The 19657-nt window shown below is 41.5% G+C and overlaps 1 protein-coding gene and 1 pseudogene across 5 annotated transcripts in view; both read left to right on the forward strand.

Annotated features, from left to right (window-relative positions):
- Positions 1–9524: 9524 nt before the first annotated feature.
- On the forward strand, positions 9525–9936 carry LOC147361551 (large ribosomal subunit protein eL34 pseudogene; annotated as a pseudogene).
- Positions 9937–13147: 3211 nt separating this feature from the next.
- Positions 13148–19657, forward strand: part of SOHLH2 (spermatogenesis and oogenesis specific basic helix-loop-helix 2) — a 40965-nt gene continuing 34455 nt past the window's right edge. For all 5 annotated transcript variants that reach the window (XM_086329359.1, XM_086329360.1, XM_086329361.1 and 2 more), the window contains exon 1: positions 13148–13533. In XM_086329359.1, the coding sequence (XP_086185485.1) occupies positions 13486–13533 (48 nt within the window). In that variant the 5' untranslated portion in view covers positions 13148–13485. The remainder of the gene's footprint in view (positions 13534–19657) is intronic.

Consider the following 19657-nt stretch of genomic DNA (forward strand, 5'->3'; position numbering starts at 1 on the left):
TGACTTCTTTTGAATAATCCTATCTCATTTGATAACCTTGTAGAAATATTAATAAAGCATCTTTTGACATTTGACTAGGGTTAGGTTTCTTCCCGGAGAAGGCAATGGCACCCCACTCCAGTGTTCTTGCCTGGAGAATCCCACGGACGGCAGGGCCTGGTGGGCTGCCGTCTATGGGGTCGCACAGAGTCGGACACAACTGAAGCAACTTAGCAGCAGCAGGTTTTCCCCCCCTAATTTATAGAGAGCTATATAGGTTTTGTTTCAAAGACATTTTATAGTTTTCATCGTCTTCATTAGTTTTATCATGTATAGCTGGAGAATCCAATGTGAAGTTACCTGTATCAGTTTTAGTACTGTGATGGTCATAATCCACTGCACAAGAAATTATTTTGGACTAAGAATTATATCTTGCACCAGAAGCTTAACACTTTTTGCTTTGTGCACCAAGTGAAGGCCTGTCTAGACCGCATATAACATGTCATTTCTTGGATAAATTGAGTAATTGAATAACAGTTATTTCAATATGTAAATAATATAGATTTTCGATTTTTAAATAGCAGAATATCAGACTTATGACAACAAAGATACTGCGATTTTGGCATTTAAAGAGAGTAAGCATATCAGAATACTAAAAGCTGCTATTAAAATCACTCAGTGTGACTGAGATATGAAAGTATCTTTAAAATATAATATAGGACTTCCCATGGCTCAGACAGTAAAGATCTGCTTGCAATGCAAGACACCTGAGTATGATCTTTGTGTCGAGAAGATTCCTTGGAGAAAGGAATGGCTACCCATTCCAGTACTCTTGCCCAGAGAATTTCGTGGATAAAGAAGCCTGGAGGGCTACAGTCCATGGGGTTGCAAAGAGTTGGACACAATGGAGCCACTAACATTTAAATAATAAAGCTGTATTTAAATGCAAGATCATACTGTTTTGACAGTAGAACACTATTTTTAAAACAAGTTAGCATATTAATCCAACCTATGAATTAGAAAAAAAATCTTGAATTTATAGAGCATCCTTTTAACTTTATAAAGCAATTTCATGTTTCTGTATCAGTTACAGGGAACGTGTTACTATCCAGAGAGCTACCCAACAGTGAGTTTATTATCATCATAGAAATTGTTCATGCAGTGGCTAGGTGTCCCTTTGTCAGGGATGTTACAGAAAGGACTCTGCAGTTGGGTGAATTTGATGACTGCCAGTATCCCTTTTACTACTAAGATACTCTCATTCCCTGTCTGTTCAGTCAGTTCAGTTCAGTTCAGTTGCTCAGTCACGTCCGACTCTTTGCGACCCCATGGACTGCAGCTTGCCAGGTTTCTCTGTCCATCACCAACTCCCGGAGCTTACTCAAACTCATGTCCATCAAGTTGGTGATGCCATTCAATCATCTCATCCTCTGTCGTCTCCTTTTCCTCCTGCCTTCAGTCTTGCCCAGCATCAGGGTCTTTTCCATTGAGTCAGTTCTTCACATCAGGTGGCCAAAGTATTGGAGTTTCAACTTTAGCATCAGTTCTTCCAATGAATATTCAGGAGTGATTTCCTTTAGGATGGGCTGATTGGATCTCCTTGCAGTCCAAGGGACTTTCAAGAGTCTTTTCCAACACCACAGTTCAAAAGCATAAATTCTTTGACGCTCAGCTTTCTTTATAATCCAACTCTCACATCCATACATGACTACTGGAAAAACCATAACTTTGACTAGATGGACCTTTGTTGGCACAATAATGTCTCTGCTTTTTAATATGCTGTGTAGATTGGTCATAGCTTTACTTCCAAGGAGCAAGCATCTTTTAATTTCATGGCTGCAGTCACCATCTGCAGTGATTTGGAGCCCCCCCAAAATAGTCTGTCACTGTTTCCACTGTTTCTCCATCTATTTGCCATGAAGTGATGGGACTGGATGCCATGATCTTAGTTTTCTGAATGTTGAGTTTTAAGTCAACTTTTTCACTCTCCTCTTTCATTAAGAAGCTCTTTAGTTCTTCTTCGCTCTCTGCTGTAAGTGTGGTGTCATCTGCATATCTGAGGTTATTGATATTTCTCCCAGCAATCTTGATTCCAGCTTGTGCTTCTTCCAGCCCAGCGTTTCTCATGATGTACTCTACCTAGAAGTTAAATAAGCAGGGTGACAATATACAGCCTTGACGTACTCCTTTCTCAATTTGGAACCGGTCTGTTGTTCCATGTCCAGTTCTAACTGTTGCTTCTTGACCTGCATACAGATTTCTCAGGAGGCAGGTCAGGTGGTCTGGTATTCCCATCTCTTTCAGAATTTTCCACACACAAAGGCTTTGGCGTGGTCAATAAAGCAGAAATAGATGTTTTTCTGGTATTCTCATGCTTTTTCAATGATCCAGTGGGTGTTGGTAGTTTGATCTCTGGTTCCTCAGGCCTTTCTAAATCCAGCTTGAACATCTTGAAGTTCACAGTTCATTGTCTGTTGAAGCCTTGTTTGGAGAATTTTCAGCATTACTTTGCTAGCATGTGAGATGAGTGCAATTGTGTGGTAGTTTGAGCACTCTTTGGCATTGCCTTTCTTTGGGATTGGAATGAAAACTGACCTTTTCCAGTCCTGTGGCCACTGCTGAGTTTTCCAAATTTGCTGGCATATTGAGTGCAGCACTTTAACAACATCATCTTTTAGGCTTTGAAAGAGCTCAGCTGTAATTCCATCATCTCCATTAACTTTGTTGATAGAAATGCTTCTTAAGGTCCACTTGACTTCACACTCCAGGATGTCTGGCTCTAGGTGAGTCATCACACCATCATGGTTATCTGGGTCATTAAGATCTTTTTTGTATAGTTCTTCTGTATATTCTTGCCATTTCTTCTTAATATCTTCTGCTTCTGTTAGGTCCATACCATTTCTGCCCTTTATTGAGCCCATCTTTGCATGAAATGTTCCCTTGGTATCTCTAATTTTCTTGAAAAGATTTATAGTCTTTCCCATTCTATTGTTTTTATCTATTTCTTTGCATCCCTGTCCATTATAAGACCCAAAAATGGCTTCCGAAAATATATGTTAATTGTATCTTATAGGCTATGTATCTGTAGGCTGTAAATATGGACTTTCAAAAATGTTGCTTTACCAGTAGCCAAAACTAGCAAAATTAGGAGTAATATTATTATTGTCCATTTGTTAAGTGTAAACTAAAATTAGATACCATTTTTCATCTATAAAATAAACAGTGATTTTCAAAAAGACAATTTTCAGTGCTTAATAGAGCTGAAGTTAAGAAGTTCTAATATACTGCAGCTGGGAATATAAATTCATGTAATTCTTTTGAAAGACAATGTTATGTTGACTTAATGTTTGTACTTCTGGTAATCAAGTCTAATGAAAAACCCTGCACATAGAAAACATTCAAGGACAATTTATCAGTATTATTTGTCATACCAAAAAATGTACAATTAAAGGGAAATGCATAAGTGAACTGTGCTTCTTCCACATGGTTAAATATTCTGCATTGGTTAGTATTTGCTATCTTATATTAAAATTATTTCTTCTCATATATCTCCATTCTGACGTACTTCAGTGTACTTTATCTCCAGCACTTTAATATAAGGAACACTCCTATTCATCACTTGTCACCAGCTAGCTTATTACCTAGTATATGACAGGCACACGATACATTTTGTTTGATTTCAGTGGAGTTTGCAAAACAGATCATGGGAGGACTTAACGTTAGAAAGTTAACATAGTGATGCAAAATCATACATATAATATGATTTTAATGACTGGAAAATATAGGAGAGACTACAAAAATGGGGTTTTAGTCTACTGAAAGTGCCAAAAATGTGTTTTGTTACACAAATTTACTGTCCAGCTCTACAGAGGAAGATGAGGTAGGCTCCAAGTGATGATTCAGAAATAGGTGGAGAGGGAGAGTGCCTTGTGGAGTACTAGAAGGGAGCATGTTTTAACAAGCTGTTTAACTTAGGAAAGTTTACATATTTTCCTGTCTTAAGTTTCTTCTCTGCAGAATGAAGATGGAGCTAATTGATTTCACAAGAAAAATTGCTAAATTGGACAGGATGCTGGGGAAAAACCGCCCATAAACTAGGACTAGCACAATCACCTTACTTATTATCCCTGAATCTCCAAAACTTCCTTGTATCATTTCCCTGTGTCCTTCATTTTCCAACTTTCTATTCTTGGGTCAGTTATTTTACATTTTCAACCTTTGGGACATTTATTTCCATATTTTTAAATATGTGCAAACTGTTCTCTTGATTCTTAAGTTTTAAAACATTATCGATTGACTTTCTTATTATAGTACATAAGGATTTTTTTTCTCTCTTTATCCTTTTGCTACTCCCCAATATAAAAATCACAATTTTGGTTAAATCTTAAAAAAAGAAGAACTAATGGATTTCAAAGTTACCTTTATGAGCATGTGATAGGGAAAAGGAGGGGGGAAACCTTTTTTATTTGAGACAGTTCTGTTATCTTAATTTGGTAAAAGTAAGTACTAAAATCATGTAGCAAATCCATTTCTCTTACCTTGCTAGCTCTCATTTGATTATGGGGTACATGGAAAGTAAATCTTTCTGTGAGTGAGTGACTATGTGAAATTACTGAGATTTGGATTTTACTTGTTCAAGCAGCCTGTGCTCACTAATATCGTATCAAACAATATTTTTAGTAAAGCTTACAACTCTTTGGATATTGTTTTCAGCAGATAATATCTTTCTTTGAAACTACTTAGAGATAAATTCAGCCTTTTATTGATAGTAATGGCCCTTGGCCTGCCTCCATCATTGAGTCGGATTCTAGAATTTCAGTTGGTATTTTTAAAGCGATTCTAACTCAGTGTATTTTCTAGTCCACTGAACAGAACCAAAATAATTTTTTCACTAAACAGAATCTCTTGCTCTTTCATCCATTGGTTTCTAGGATACCTCTTGTTAAGTGAAAGTTGCTTAGTCATGTCTGACACTTTGCGACCCCATGGACTATACAGTCCATGGAATTCTCCAAGCCAGAATACTAGAGTGGGTAGCCTTTCCCTTCTCCAGGAGATCTTCCCAACCCAGGGATCAAACCCAGGTCTCCCACACTGCAGGCAGATTCTTTACCAGCTGAGCCACAAGGGAGGCTCTTTAAAGCCTTGTGCAAATGCTGTACAGTCCAAGCCAAATACAGTTTGGGCTCAAACAACCATGGAATATACCAATCTGTGTCTGAGGGGAACCCATAAGCACTTCCACTCAGAAAAGAAGACCGCACACCATCTCTGATCCATAACATTTATGGAATCCTATTAATGGGGTAGGTTCCTGGATCAGGCTGTGATTCCGCTTCTGGATAGGAGTGTCCTTGTTTATTTTTCTAAATGGGTCTATAACTCTACTCCCTGAAAGATTCTTCCCTTTCAATCTTCTTGTTCATATTTGAAGTGTGCTTTGGGGTTAGAGGCCCCCCCCTTTGGAGATGCACAGCTCTTAGAGCTTATTTTCTGTTAGAAAAAACTTGGGTTCCCATAGACAGTGGCTTCTTAGCTCAAGTAGTCAAAAGCCTTTTAGTCCATGTTTATGGTTTCTTGGGTAATATAGCTCTATTAAAATAGTAGTCAGTTCCATGTATAATAATGACAGTTTTAGAGCAAGATTTGTTTCATTGGCCTGTATCTCTCTACCTACTAAATGGCAGCTACCTTGGATCTATGGTTGGGCATAAGTCAATACCCATAGTCTGATCTTTGCCACAGGCTGTCCTAGTGGCCTCTTGTTGCACACAACCCTTCTAGGTCTTATTTCTTGTTTTTTAGGTCTAAAAGTAGTTGGCATTTCCAACCCTTTCATGACCCCAAATTTCTGGGCTCTCCTTGAGACTCTCTCTATACCCTGTTCCTTGCAAACTGGCGGATGACATCCCAAGCTCATTTTTTAATTCTGCCTTGTCAAAGGCAGCCAGTAACATCAGGCATGCATCATTATTAGTTTTCCCACCTCTTTGCCTTCACCCACAGCTTTGGAAAGCACTTAATCTGCTGTGTATAATAGGGGTCCCCAGACTTGGTGTCCCTCCCTCCCACTGCAGACCTGCTAAGTTAATGCCACGCGAGTTGTTTTAGTATTAATGTTTTGTTAACGCAGCACTTAATTTCAAGTTATCAATATCTGCATTATGACTATAAGAAACAACTCTAGACCTCAGGGGCTTCACACAGAGGCTTATTTTTCTCTCAGTACAATCCATTCAGGTTTCAGCAGTTTAAAAAAAAAAGATACAATATTGTAAAGTTTAAAAATAAAATCAAATAAAAAGGATAAATATTCATATCTTGAAAGACAAAGGAGACCAGGAATGGGAGAGGTACTTCAAAGACTTCAGAATTATTGAGTGTCTGTTAGGCTGGGTGGTAGGTGCATATACACTCGTGTACTTTACGTTGTACATCTATTACGTACATATACGTATGAAATTTTTCATAATAAATAAAAATTTCTCCAGCTGACTTTAACTCATGTTAGTATACATGTAAGTATTCACAAGGAAAGTGTGAACATCATTTTTTCTCCTTCACCTTATCAGCCACCTTCACAATACCAGAGACTTCTTTAAGATTGTCTAGCATGTTTGTGATGTAGAAATTCCACAGGACTTTAAGTCCGCAGTCTTTGTGGCTTAAAGGAAGCTGTGCGGCTTTGTAACTACTGATCTCAGACAATAAAGCCATAATCGATGACTCCAGGGAAGCTGCTTTTAATGGTTCTGCTGTGTGGTTACCTGGAACTACACCCTCAGAACTGTCACTGTGGCAGTGCCTAGCCTCACTCTGGACCTTGAGTGACGCAGTCCCCCTCATCCATAGTTAAGAGTATCACTTTGGTTTAGCTCCACATTTCCTAGTAAAGACTCATTCCATAAAACTAAACTCTGTTGTTGAAAGTATACTGGTATACTGGACGATGAGAAAACTGTCACATCTTAGTGTTATTGGCTGCAAGGCATCATTAAAAGCTGATACTATTCTTTGACCTTCATCACTGCCTAAGGGCAATGGTTCCTAATTCACTGGGAAAACATATTTACTGATCACCCTCTATATGCTACATGCTAGAATACCAAGTGTGGAGAAGGCACTGGCACCCCACTCCAGTGCTCTTGCCTGGGAAATCCCATGGATGGAGGAGCCTGGTAGGCTGCAGTCCATGGGGTCGCGAAGAGTCGGACAACTAAGCGACTTCACTTTCACTTTTCATGCATTGGAGAAGGAAATGGCAACCCACTCCAGTGTTCTTGCCTGGAGAATTCCAGGGACAGGAGCCTGGTAGGCTGCTGTCTTTGGGGTCGCACAGAGTCGGACACGACTGAAGTGACTTAGCAGCAGCAGAATACCAAGTGTAGTAAAGAAATCTCTCTGAATAACTATTCACAATAAAGTAAAAATGTGTTATTTTATATGTATAAGTGGACCACTTTGCTGGACACCTGAAACTAACACATTGTTAAACAGCTCAACACCAATATAAAATAAAATTTAAATAAAAAATTATTAAAGTTACTTTGTATTATAAAGATTATTGTTTTTTTTTTCCTCTAGCATTTCAGTGGCTTAGGCAAATATCAAGGCTTTTTAAAATTGATTTTTATTGGAGTATAGTCGAGTTACAGTATTATGTTAGTTTCTGTTGTAAGCAAATCAAGTGAATCAGTTATACGTATACAGTTATTCTTTCACAGATAACCATTATTTCCTTTGTTCTTAATGATTATTTTTATCATATTATTTAAAGGAATGTTATTTTAAAGCATATACTATTACAGTTGAAATTTAAGCAAAATTAGGAAAAGAAGCAAAATGAACTGTTTTGCACCCTAAACAAAACAATCTCTGCCTTATCATGCTACTTACAATGAATTCTAATTGTTGAAGCAGAGATGTCAGACAGAGTTGGGAATACCTTGGGATTTTCCTGTTGTCTTCCCAAATTAACCACCAAAGGGAAGTTTGAGTCAGAGAGTAGCATGGGAGAGCCCCCAAGCCAGGATGAATGAGAAAGTTCAGGGGTAAGTGTACTAATAAACTTTACATTATGCAGTTGTCAGAGATGAGCCTTCAGGTTGGGAGAACCAACTGAGCGAAACAAAGGAGGCATGGGAACAGAAAGGGTCCTAGCCTCTTTGACATAGGGATAACAGGAAGAGTTTTTAGGCTGAAATCAGAACCGAGGGATAAATGAGTGAGCAGCTGGGGAGGGTCAGAAGAGATACCCAGCGTGGTGTCTAAATCAGTGAACTTTGTTCTCAGTGGTCGCTGGCCAACATTGCTCTGTCCTTTGAAGCTGGCTCCGGGCTTCTCTAGGCTTCAGGTGATTCATCCCTTCAGCACTGTAGTCTCAAGAAAGAGGCCACTTTGGTCATGGGGCTCCTACGCTGGGGAGAATCCCAAGACACTGTCAGGGAATCCTGTTCACTTCATCTAGTTTAATCTAGTTGACTTGATTAAAAGCTGAATCTTAAAAGCCAGATAGGGGCAAGAGAATGTGTGCCCTAGTGCCTCACTGAGGAATGAGAAGTTAATTTCATAAGCAGAGGAGCCTTGCACACTTTAAATGAGGAAGGGATGAGATTAAAACTGACCTATCCACATTTCCTGGGCCACCACCAACACAATGATACCAGTCCAACTTTGAGATACCAAGCTTGTCATTTTGGTGCCTGCAATATTTTTTTCCTTTCCTCTAAACCTTGTCTTTTTCTTTCCATGATGAAATGAGTGGCATTATGAAATAAAGGACAGGTTGTAGACTTGGAGGCAGAAAGACCAGAATCCAAGTCAGTGTATACCAATCAACTACTGAAATGACTTTCATTCATTCATTCACATATTTAGTGCCTGCTATGAGCCAGGCATTTTTCTACGCCAAGGTGATAATAGTGAATGACACAAATTTCCTCTTCTAGAGAGGGGAGAAAAACAAGTAAAAACATATATATGCTGTATAACATTAGAAAAATTTTATAAAGAAAAATGGAGGGGTTAGATTCTAATTGGAGTATCCACAGAGATGACATCATAACAAATCTACATGAAATGGAGAAACCTGGGGAAGAGCATTCCAAGCAGAAGGATGACAAGGGCAAAATATTCTAGCTTTGCACTTACCTGGTATTTTAGGAAGAAGAGGAGGTCATGAGAGGTCCTAGCAATGGTAAGAGATAAAGTTGATGGAGTCAGATGATATAAAGCCTTGTTAGACTTGGAAAATAATTTAAATGTTTTTTCTGACAGAAGGGTTTTGAGAAAGAGTTAATACTCTGACTTTTATTTTAAAAGATTATTCTAGCTATTCTATGATGAAATGCCTGAGAGGAGATGGGGGAAAATGGCAAAAGTGGAAGCAAAGGTCACCTTCCTTAGTTACGAGTATAAACATATCCTTGTTTACAATTCTACAGTGGAACTCAACAGTCAAGTTATGGTACACTCTTGGATTCAGTATTCCAAAATATTGCAGACACAGTGTTTAAAAGTATATGTATTTTAAAAGTGAATTTAGAGGACGGCATCTAGAGGCCTTCAGGATGGTGCAGCGTCTGACGTACCGTCGTAGGCTGTCCTACAATACAGCCTCTAACAAAACCAGGCTGTCCCGAACCCCTGGTAATAGAATTGTTTACCTTTATACCAAGAATGTTGGGAAAGCACCAAAATCTGCATGTGGTGTGTGCCCAGGCCGACTAAGAGGCGTTCGTGCTGTGAGACCAAAAGTTCTCATGAGGTTGTCTAAAACGAAGAAATCTCCGTCAGCCGAGCATATGGTGGTTCCACGTGTGCTAAATGTGTCCGCGACAGGATCAAGCGCGCTTTCCTTATTGAAAAGCAGAAGATCGTTGTTAAAGTATTGAAAGCACAAGCACAAAGTCAGAAAGCTAAATAAAAAATGAACTGTTTTTGAGTAATAAATCAAAACGCTTCGTTCTGTTCACTTCTATTGTGGTTTGTTAGTGTACAGGTTTGGTTTTTGTGGTAACTGGAGATTCCCCACACATACACTACAGTTTTTAGTTGATCACTTTTTCTGAAAATAATTGGAAGTCAGTGATTGCTGGAATTTTAGATAACATTAAAATACGGACTGTAACGTATTTTCTCCTAGAGGCTATGTTATATTGTTCCTGTTAATAAACACTGTGAGTGTTAGTAAAAAAAAAAAAAAAAACATGAATTTAGTGCATCTTGGAAGGGAAGTTATGACCAACCTAGATAGCATATTCAAAAGCAGAGACATTACTTTGCCAACAAAGGTCCGTCTAGTCAAGGCTATGGTTTTTCCAGTGGTCATGTATGGATGTGAGAGTTGGATTGTGAAGAAAGCTGAGTGCTGAAGAATTGATGCTTTTAAACTGTGGTATTGGAGAAGACTCTTGAGAGTCCCTTGGACTGCAAGGAGATCCAACCAGTCCATTCTAAAGGAGATCAGCCCTGGGATTTCTTTGGAAGGAATGATGCTAAAGCTGAAACTCCAGTACTTTGGCCACCTCATGTGAAGAGTTGGCTCATTGGAAAAGAGTCTGATGCTGGGAGGGATTGGGGGCAGGAGGAGAAGGGGACGACAGAGGATGAGATGGCTGAATGGCATCACTGACTCGATGGACGTGAGTTTGAGTGAACTCCGGGAGTTGGTGACGGACAGGGAGGCCTGGCGTGCTGCAATTCATGGGGTCGCAAAGAGTTGGACACGACTGAGCTACTGAACTGAAGTATAAAAAATTATTAGTAAAAATGATTGAAATCAGTTAAGTCTCTGGCTTTCAATCTGTGTGGTTACAGTCCTACCTACTTAGGAGAGCATTCTTTGGGCCTCAGCATCTTTAAACAGAAAGGACAATCAGGTAATCCCTAGGTTCCTATCAAATTCTAAATTTCTCTGATTCTGAGAACAAGTCAAGTATAGAACAGTTTCTAGAAAATATCTGGATGGAAAATTTCCAAATATTTTAAGAATAGGTTCTTCACGAGTTCATTTGAGGAGACCATGTGTACTGTACTACTTACAAACCTATTTGTAATTTGAATATTGTGAGAAATACATAATTTTAATTTAGTTTGGGGGGAAATAATGTAATGCATATAGCATATGCATTATATGCAATGCATATAGCATATGAATGCTAATAATTTTAAAGGATTGGAAAACTTTTCTAAGGAATTTGAATTGTTAATTTTGAGTATGTTTTAAAATATATTTCTCTATATAGAATTATTCTATTATTTTTTGTATATTTTATAATTCTTGGTATTCAGCTTTCCATCAAGAATATGACTAGCATATTGTTACTCTAGGGGACCACCGGAAGAGTTCGTCCGTCCATTTATCTCTACTAATAAAAATAAGTATGATTCAAGAATGTTAATGGTGAAAAAGAAGGTAAATGGTTTAAAATTCTGTGTTATAATTCAGAAGGTTTATAGTAGAGCCTCTCAGCCTCAGTGCTAATGACATTTAGGGCCAGATAATTAATTCTCTGTTCTGGGAGGCTGTTCTGTGCACTGTATGATGTTTAGCAATATTCCTGATGTCTGCTCATTAGATTCTAGTTGTGACAATGAAAAAAAAAACTGTCTCTAGATGTTGACAACTGTTTCTTGAGAGACAAAAATTGCCCCCAGTGAGTGTCATTTCGTTTCCATAGATGTCTGGTCATTTACAGAGTAAGCTTCGTTCTTTTAGGAAATTGGAAACTTCTCAAATATCAAAATTGGTTCTTATGGAACCTGGAGTCTTATATTCTTGATACTGAAGAGCTTTGTCACCTTTTTGCTTCCTCCATCACAGGAAATGATTACTTCCTCTTGCATAAATTTTGTCATCATCCACTCGTTTAAAAGCAATGACTGTGTCAGTTTCCACAATGGTTTCATCACTATTAGCATCAGACTTGCTAATCTAGACCTTTAGGTCAATGATAAACTTGATTACCAGACTGGGGAAGGTGCTTAATGCTGTCTGAATTCACCCCTACCTCAATGCCTGGGGATGAATTCACCTATGTTATTATTGGGCAAGCTAACTGCTTCACAGATGTTTAGCTGAACACTCTTAGTGCCTGATTAACTGGAAAAACTGATAGAGCCAAAATTCAGTTCAGTTCAGTCACTCAGTCCTGTCCGACTCTTTGCAACCCAATGGACTGCAGCACACCAGGCTTCCCTGTCCATCACCAACTCCTGGACCTTGTTCAAACTCTTGTCCATTGAGACAGTGAGGTCATCCAACCATCACATCCTCTGTCGTCCCCTTCGCCTCCTACCTTCAGTCTTTCTGAGCATCAGGGTCTTTTCCAATGAGTCAGTTCTTCTCATCAGGTGTCCAAAATATTGGAGTTTCAGCGTCAAGATCGGTCCTTTCAATGAATATTCAGGACTGATTTCCTTTAGGACTGACTGGTTTGATCTCCTTGCAGTCCAAGGGACTCTCAAGAGTCTTCTCCAACACCACAGTTCAAATGCATCAATTCTTTGGTGTTCAGCTTTCTTTATGGTCCATTTACAGCTTTCTTAATATCTATTAAAATTATCTTCCAATAATGCAGAATGATCCCATCAGAAATTCACCTGCATTTTCTTCGCATGAAAATCATGGGCAACCACTGTTATATTTATGCTCGCTGTCATGATCTAAATCAGAACCCCTCCACCATCTGCTCAGGAAACAGTTGCCCAGAGATGGGAGGCGGTGGGTCAAGTCGAGCACATGTGTATTATGTGTTCAAGTAAGATCAAGGGTCTAGCCAAATCCAAAGTGACATCCCTCCCCCCCAAGTTTTTAGCAATGAAAGAAACCAAGAACAGTGGTAAAGACAAGAGGAAGGATCCCTCAGGGGTCGGGGCATTCAGTGGATCTCAATAAAATGTCTAGCAAGGCTGAACAAAACAGGTTTCATAGCAGCCCCCGCCTGGAGATTTCTCACTTGAGAAATGAGGACGATATGTGTTGTTGACTCACAGGACGTTTCTTAATAGTTTGGAAATAAACCACTATAATCAGTATTCACCATCCCTATCCTTGGAATAGGATAGGGATCCACCATCCCTTGGTCTTGGAAAAAGAAAAATCCAGTTTGCTAATTCCTGATATTTAAACTTGAAAGGGTTCCCATAAGACACTGAAGACTTTCTAGACATGTCCTTGCCCCAGGCCTGAGCTGTGTGAGGTCCAGGGCAAGCGGAATGGAACTGTAGGTGGGCTACCGCTAGTGACAGGGTCTCCTGAGGCCCCGCAGGGCACCTTGGGGCGGCCCATCGCCATCCCACCGGTTCCCCGGAAGTCCCCCCCCACCCCCACCCCGACCTGGTGGGGCGGGCGGCAGGGCCACTTTAAGGGCGGGCTGTGGGCGGGCGCCCCGCAGCTGGGGGCCCAGAGCCATTGGCGCGGGGCTGGCAGCTGACGAGGCAGGCGGGCTGCCAAGCTCCTCCCGCGGTGAGGCTGCCCCAGGACTCGCACGTGCGCAACGGGCCATGGCGGCCTCAATTACCGGCCCGGAGTTCGGCCAAACCCCGGGGCAGGTAAGAGGCTGAGGAGGAGGAGGAAGGGGAGGCAGCTGCGTTTATAACGGCGCGCGGGCAGGCGCGGGGCCGACCCCGGGGGCCTTTGCGGGGCGCGAGCCAGTCTAGGACGCCTCCCTGGCAACCCGGCCGGCTCCTGGGAGCCCTCGGCGGGCGCCTGCCCACTTCGAGGTCGAGGATGCGCTCGGTCATCTCAGGAGCGGAGGCCCGAGGAGGGAAGGGGACCTGGCCGTGTTGTCGTCACAGAGTCACCCCCTCGAACTCTCGACGTTCGCCCATCACAGACTCATTTTCGGGGCCCCGGACCACCGGTGGGGCGACCCGAGGGCGAGACGTCTTGGGCTAGTGACCAGATAAAACAGGAAAGGCAGTTTTTATGTTTTCGCCTGAATCCTGTATACAAAAGTTGGTTCCACACGTTTCAGTTTGGATATGGAGGCTTTTAGTCACCATCTTGAATACGGGAAAGTTTATCTTCAGGTCTCTAGTCTGCACAACTCGGATGCCTTTTTTTTTCTTTCACTTTGCTCACTGGCGGGTTGTCCGGAGTGTCCTTGCACACCCCCGACCCCCAAACTGGCTGACGCCTGTCGAGACCGTCGCCATTGGTGGGAAAAGGCGGCTGCCCTCCTCCCACATTCTCCCACCCTATTCACAAATCTGCCCCTACCCCAGTCTCGGGGAGGCGCTGGGGCGGGGGGCGCACCTTATTTACCATCCCCTCGGCAGAAATGCAGAATCATTTTTGTGACTCATTTTCGATAATAATGAAAGGTGATTAGCAGCTCACCAGGAAGGAAAGTGAAAGTGAAAGTGAAGTCGCTCAGTCGTGTCCGACTCTTTGCGACCCCGTGGACTGTGGCCCACCAGGCTTCTCCGTCCATGGGATTCTCCAGGCAAAAATACTGGAGTGGGTTGCTATTTCTTTCTCTAGGGGACCTTCCCGAACCAGTGATCGAACCCAGGTCTATCTGCATTGCAGGTAGACGGTTTAACCTCTGAGCCACCAGGGAAAAAGCAACCAGTAAGGAAGCATAAGCTAAACCCAACCCCACCCCACCCTAGGAAGCAAGGCGAGCTGGCGTTGACTTTCTTTTATTTCACGTCTTGATAAATGTGAGAGGGAAACCTGGGCGGTGTCGAGTTTTGAATCCCTGAGAGTGTTATACATACTCCAGTCTCTACAAACTCCTTGAGAACAAGCTTTCTGAACCGAATTACTACCACTCGGAAGTGGACCATGTTTAAGAGGTTTTTGTAATTCTTTCAAAATGGAAGCACCTATCGGGCTTCCCTCATAGTCTAGTCGGTAAAGAATCTGCCTGCAATGCAGAAGACCAGCGTTCGATCCCTGGGTCGGGAAGATCCCCTGGAGAAGGAAATGGCAACCCACTCCAGTATTCTTGCCTGGCAGGCTACAGTCCATGGGGTTGCAAAGAGTCGGACACGACTTAGCGACTAGAGAGAGAGAGAGATTTAAACTCAGGAAAAACAGTATTTTGGGGATATATGATTCGGCAGAGCTGCACACAGTGGAATTCTGAATAAAATATCTCATGCCCGAGTAGTTATTACATAGATGATTGCGGCTTTCCACCCTTAAGAGACCCTGAAGCCCCAACTGTACCCTTTGAGCAGCTTGCTCATTTCTCCAGCTAGAGCTGCTTAAAGCCCTGACTCCTGGAGAAACTGGTGACCAGCAAGCGCCCCGGTCAGGGCACGAGCTCCCCCAGCTGCTGCTGATTGTCAGCGCTGCTCCCGGTGATAAGAGTGACATAAATAACAGCTCAGTAAAACGCAGGAGCCATTTGCTTTAAGCACTTCAGCACCTGCTGTTACTAATTAAGGGTTTAGCCTGCCACAGATTGCAAATGGAAATCCAGTGTTTTAAAAATGGCAGAGACTGGCGTGCCCTGCCTGTTACCCTAATCTCAGTAATCAGAGTGGATGAAGAGCGTGGGTGATGATGGTGTGGCATTGTAAAAAAACAGCCCACACTTAAGGGAGCTACACCAAGGTATTTATCCCTGAGTGCTGGAATTAAATGCTTTTTATTTTCTCTTCGGACTGCTTTGAATTTTCCAACCTCCAGCAATGAATATGTATTGCTTTTGTTAAAGGAGTGCAGTAAACAATTCAGATAGAAAAAAAAAATTCCACCAAATGAAGCCCAGCATCAGTTCAGGTTGTGATGCTCACAGGTGAAAATCTTAGAGGTACTAAAGGCAGTTTTCCAGAGCTGAATATACTAGAACGTTTTATTCATTTTCCTTTTATTCTTATCAGTGGATACTTCTCATCACCTGTGCTCATATTACACCATCAACAAGATATTTTTAACTGTATAAATATTCAAATTTAAGTTGATTAGAAGCTCTTCTAGACCTTATAAATGTGATAAGGCTTTAAAAAAAAAAGTTCTTCAGTTAATTTGAGTTACTTGGGGACAGTGGGGCAGTATTCTGATCTGATTTAGGAACGTTCCTCGTGTGCTGATTTTGTGGGGCAGAGATGGAAGCTTTTGGCAGGAGAACGAATCAGTTCTTCTCAGATCGGCTTTATATCCTGCCCCTCTGTGTCCTGTTACAAGTTGCAGAAAGGCCCATGAGGGGTACTTTGCTTCCTCATCTCTTTCAGAATCTCTTTCCACTTCTCCTCAGTTTTTCCCCAGTACCTGGGTTCTGCCCGTCAAAGCTCGCTCTTGACTTTTCTCCACAAGACTAGCTGAGGAATTCTAGAGAACTTAGAACTGAGCATTTGAGCAGAATATTGCGGTGAGAAGCAATAGAGCTATTCACGTTAGTAACTGATGCACATTGTTCAAAACTTAACCTGCATTACCTGTGGCTCAAATAATGAAGACAGCAGTTTGGTTTAGGGCTATTTTCACTGCCTGATGTGGACACATTTTCCTTCTAATTCTACTCTCCCCTTCCCATCTCCTTGATTTGATGAGTTCCATGTGCTCAAATTTGGTGTTACCTGGGATCATAGGGCAGTACTACCACCTGCAGGGCATTGTACAAACACTTCTCCTTAACAATAGTCCTGTGATTTAAGTACTGTTACCCTCCCGGCCAGATGAGGACTTCATAGGTGCATTACTCAGAGATGCTAGTTAGTGACTGAACAAGGCAATGGATACTGTTATACCTACCGTGAAAGCCTTTGCTGCAAACTGTCAGGATGTTAAAAAAAAAATATGTTGTATATTAACACATATATATGAAATCTAGGAAAATGGTACTGATAAACCTATTTGCAGGGCAGGAATAGAGATGCAGTCATAGAGAACCGATTTGTGGACACATTAGGGGAAGTAGAACATGGGACGAATTGAGAGAGTAGCACTGACTTGTTTATACTATCATGTGTGAATTAGATAGCTAGTGGGAAGCTGCTGTACAGCACAGGGAGCGGAGCTCAGTGCTCCAGTGGGGTAGGGTAGGGGGTGGGAGGGTGGACCAAGAGACAGGGGACATATGTGTACATACAGCTGACTCACACTGTTGTACAGTAGAAGCTAACACAACATTGTAAAGCAGTCATACTCTAATTTTTTTTTTTTAAGGATCAGTAACAGCTTTAGTAGAACTGATCTTCCACTATATTCCCTGTCTTGCAAGGATTGAAAGCCATTCATTCTTAATAGCGAAAAGAAAAAAAAAAAAAAGATTCCTAGGATGTAAGAGAGCTGGTCTGTCTGTCCACCTTGAATTCCCAGCACAGCATCTGCCCTGGAGTAGGGACTCAGTAAATACCAATGGTGAGAGTACTGAGACATCAAGTACATTTAAGCAGATGCAATAAAAGTGGCAGGAGGTCTTAAAGGAAAAAAGAAACTTTACTACTAGAAAGGTTTGCAAGTGGTTCATAGCCCAGGACATCCTAGTTGATACATGTTTTTTAGTATAATAATTAATAGCACCCCCTTTGTTCTCATGAGTCTCAGTTTGGAAGGTAAATTAAATGGTCACCCCATCTGTAGCAGGCACGTTACTTTTGGACATTCATAGGTTGCTTCAGTTAACCTGGTTAATTAAAAAACAAAAATCTAGTTACTCATTTTAGGACCCCTTGTTAATGATTGTTTCACTGCTTGGCATTTGGTTCACAAGTGATTGTAATGGTATAAAAGAAACCCTGTGCCCCAGTGGAGGTTCACAAATACTCTTCACTCAAAAGCAGCATGGTGGCTTAGAGTCCTCCAAGTATTAATGGAAATGAAGAATGTTTACAAAATTAAAAGGAAACACTCTAAAAGGGTCCTGATACTCTCTACTGTAGAAATTCCAGATTTCAAAATTCACTTAAGAGTGTTATGCTGTCTTCTTAGAATGTAGAAGGAGGACATGAAGCTGGTGACATGAGTTGATATTAGGCTATGAAAGGCCTAATATCAAATAATAATATTGAATTATTATTCTGTTTAAACTAGAGTGGGGCAGGAGAGTGGGATTGGCTCATGATGATCAATTGAGCACACCTATCGACATTTCGGCTTCCCCAGTCTACCTGGCAAGAGGTGCTTAACAGTGTGCTGATACCTTTAGCAAGTAAATATTGAAAAGACAAAAAAAAGCAGAGGTGGTATTCTAAATTAGAAGTCCATGGAGACGTATATTTCAGTTCAGTTGCCCGGTCGTGTCTGACTCTTTGTGACCTCATGGACTGCAGCATGGCAGACTTCCCTGTCCATCACCAACTCCCAGAGTTTGCTCAAACTCATGTCCGTCGAGTCAGTGATGCCATCCAACCGTCTCATCCTCTGTTGTCCCATTCTCTTCCAGCCTTCAGTCTTTCCCAGCATTAGGGTCTTTTCCAAGGAGTCAGTTCTTCATATCAGGTGGCCAAAGGATTGAAGTTTTATCTTCAGCATCAGTCCTTCCAATGAATATTCAGGAGTGATTTCCTTTAGGATTGACTGGTTCAATCTCCTTGCAGTCCAAGGGACTCTCAAGAGTCTTCTCCAACACCACATTTTAAAAGCATTAATTCTTCAGCACTCAGCTTTCTTTATAGTTCAACTCTCACATCCATTCGTGACTACTGGAAAAACCATAGCTTTGACGAGACGGACCTTTGTCGGCAAAGTAATGTCTCTGCTTTTTAATAAGCTGTCTAGATTGGTCATAACTTCTCTTCCAAGGAGCAAACATCTTTTAATTTCATGGCTGCAGTCACCATCTGCAGTGATTTTGGAGCCCCCCCAAAAAAAGTCTGTCACTGTTTCTACTGTTTCCCCATCTATTTGCCATGAAGTGATGGGGCTGGATGCCATGATCTTAGTTTTCTGAATGTTGAGTTTTAAGTCAACGTTTTCACTCTCTTTCACTTTCATCAAGAGGCTCTTTAGTTCTTTGCTTTCTGCCATAAGTGTGGTGTCATCTGCATATCTGAGGTTATTGATATTTCTCCCGGCAGTCTCGATTCCAGCTTGTGCTTCATGCAGGCTGGCATTTCTCATGATGTACCCTGCATATAAGTTAAATAAACAGAGTGACAATATGCATCCTTGATGTAGTCCTTTCCTGATTTGGAACCAGTCTGTTTTTCCATGTCCAGTTCTAACTGTTGCTTCTTGACCTGCATGCAGATTTCTCAGGAGGCAGGTCAGGTGGTCTGGTATTCCCATCTCTTGAAGAATTTTCCACATTTTGTTGTGATCTACACAAAGGTTTTGGTGTTGTCAATAAAGCAGAGGTATACGTTTTTCTGGTATTCTCTTGCTTTTTTGATGATCTAATGGATGTTGGCAATTTGATCTCAGGTTCCTCTGGCTTTTCTAAATCCAGCTTGAACATCTGGAAGTTCACAGTTCATGTACTGTTAAAGCCTGGCTTGGAGAATTTTGACCCAGGCTTGCCCGTGAGTGTCCAGGAGTCTCTGGTGGAGGCGTGGGAGGGTGGTGGCCTGCTGCAGGGTTGGGGGCACTGAGTATAGCACTGCCTGCATGGGACCTTTTGAAAGAGGTCGCCATTATCTTCATTACCTCCACCATAGTTTGGCCTCAGGTCAAATAACACAGGAGACCCAGGTTTGATCCCTGGGTTGGGAAGATCCTGGAGAAGGAAATGGCAACCCCACTGCAGTATCCTTGCCTGGAAAATCCCATGGAGCTTGG

Source organism: Bos grunniens, chromosome 12, assembly GCF_055505025.1.
Source record: "Bos grunniens cultivar Pamir isolate PY7600 chromosome 12, Bosgru_T2T1.0, whole genome shotgun sequence".
Classification (NCBI taxonomy): Eukaryota; Metazoa; Chordata; class Mammalia; order Artiodactyla; family Bovidae; genus Bos; species Bos grunniens.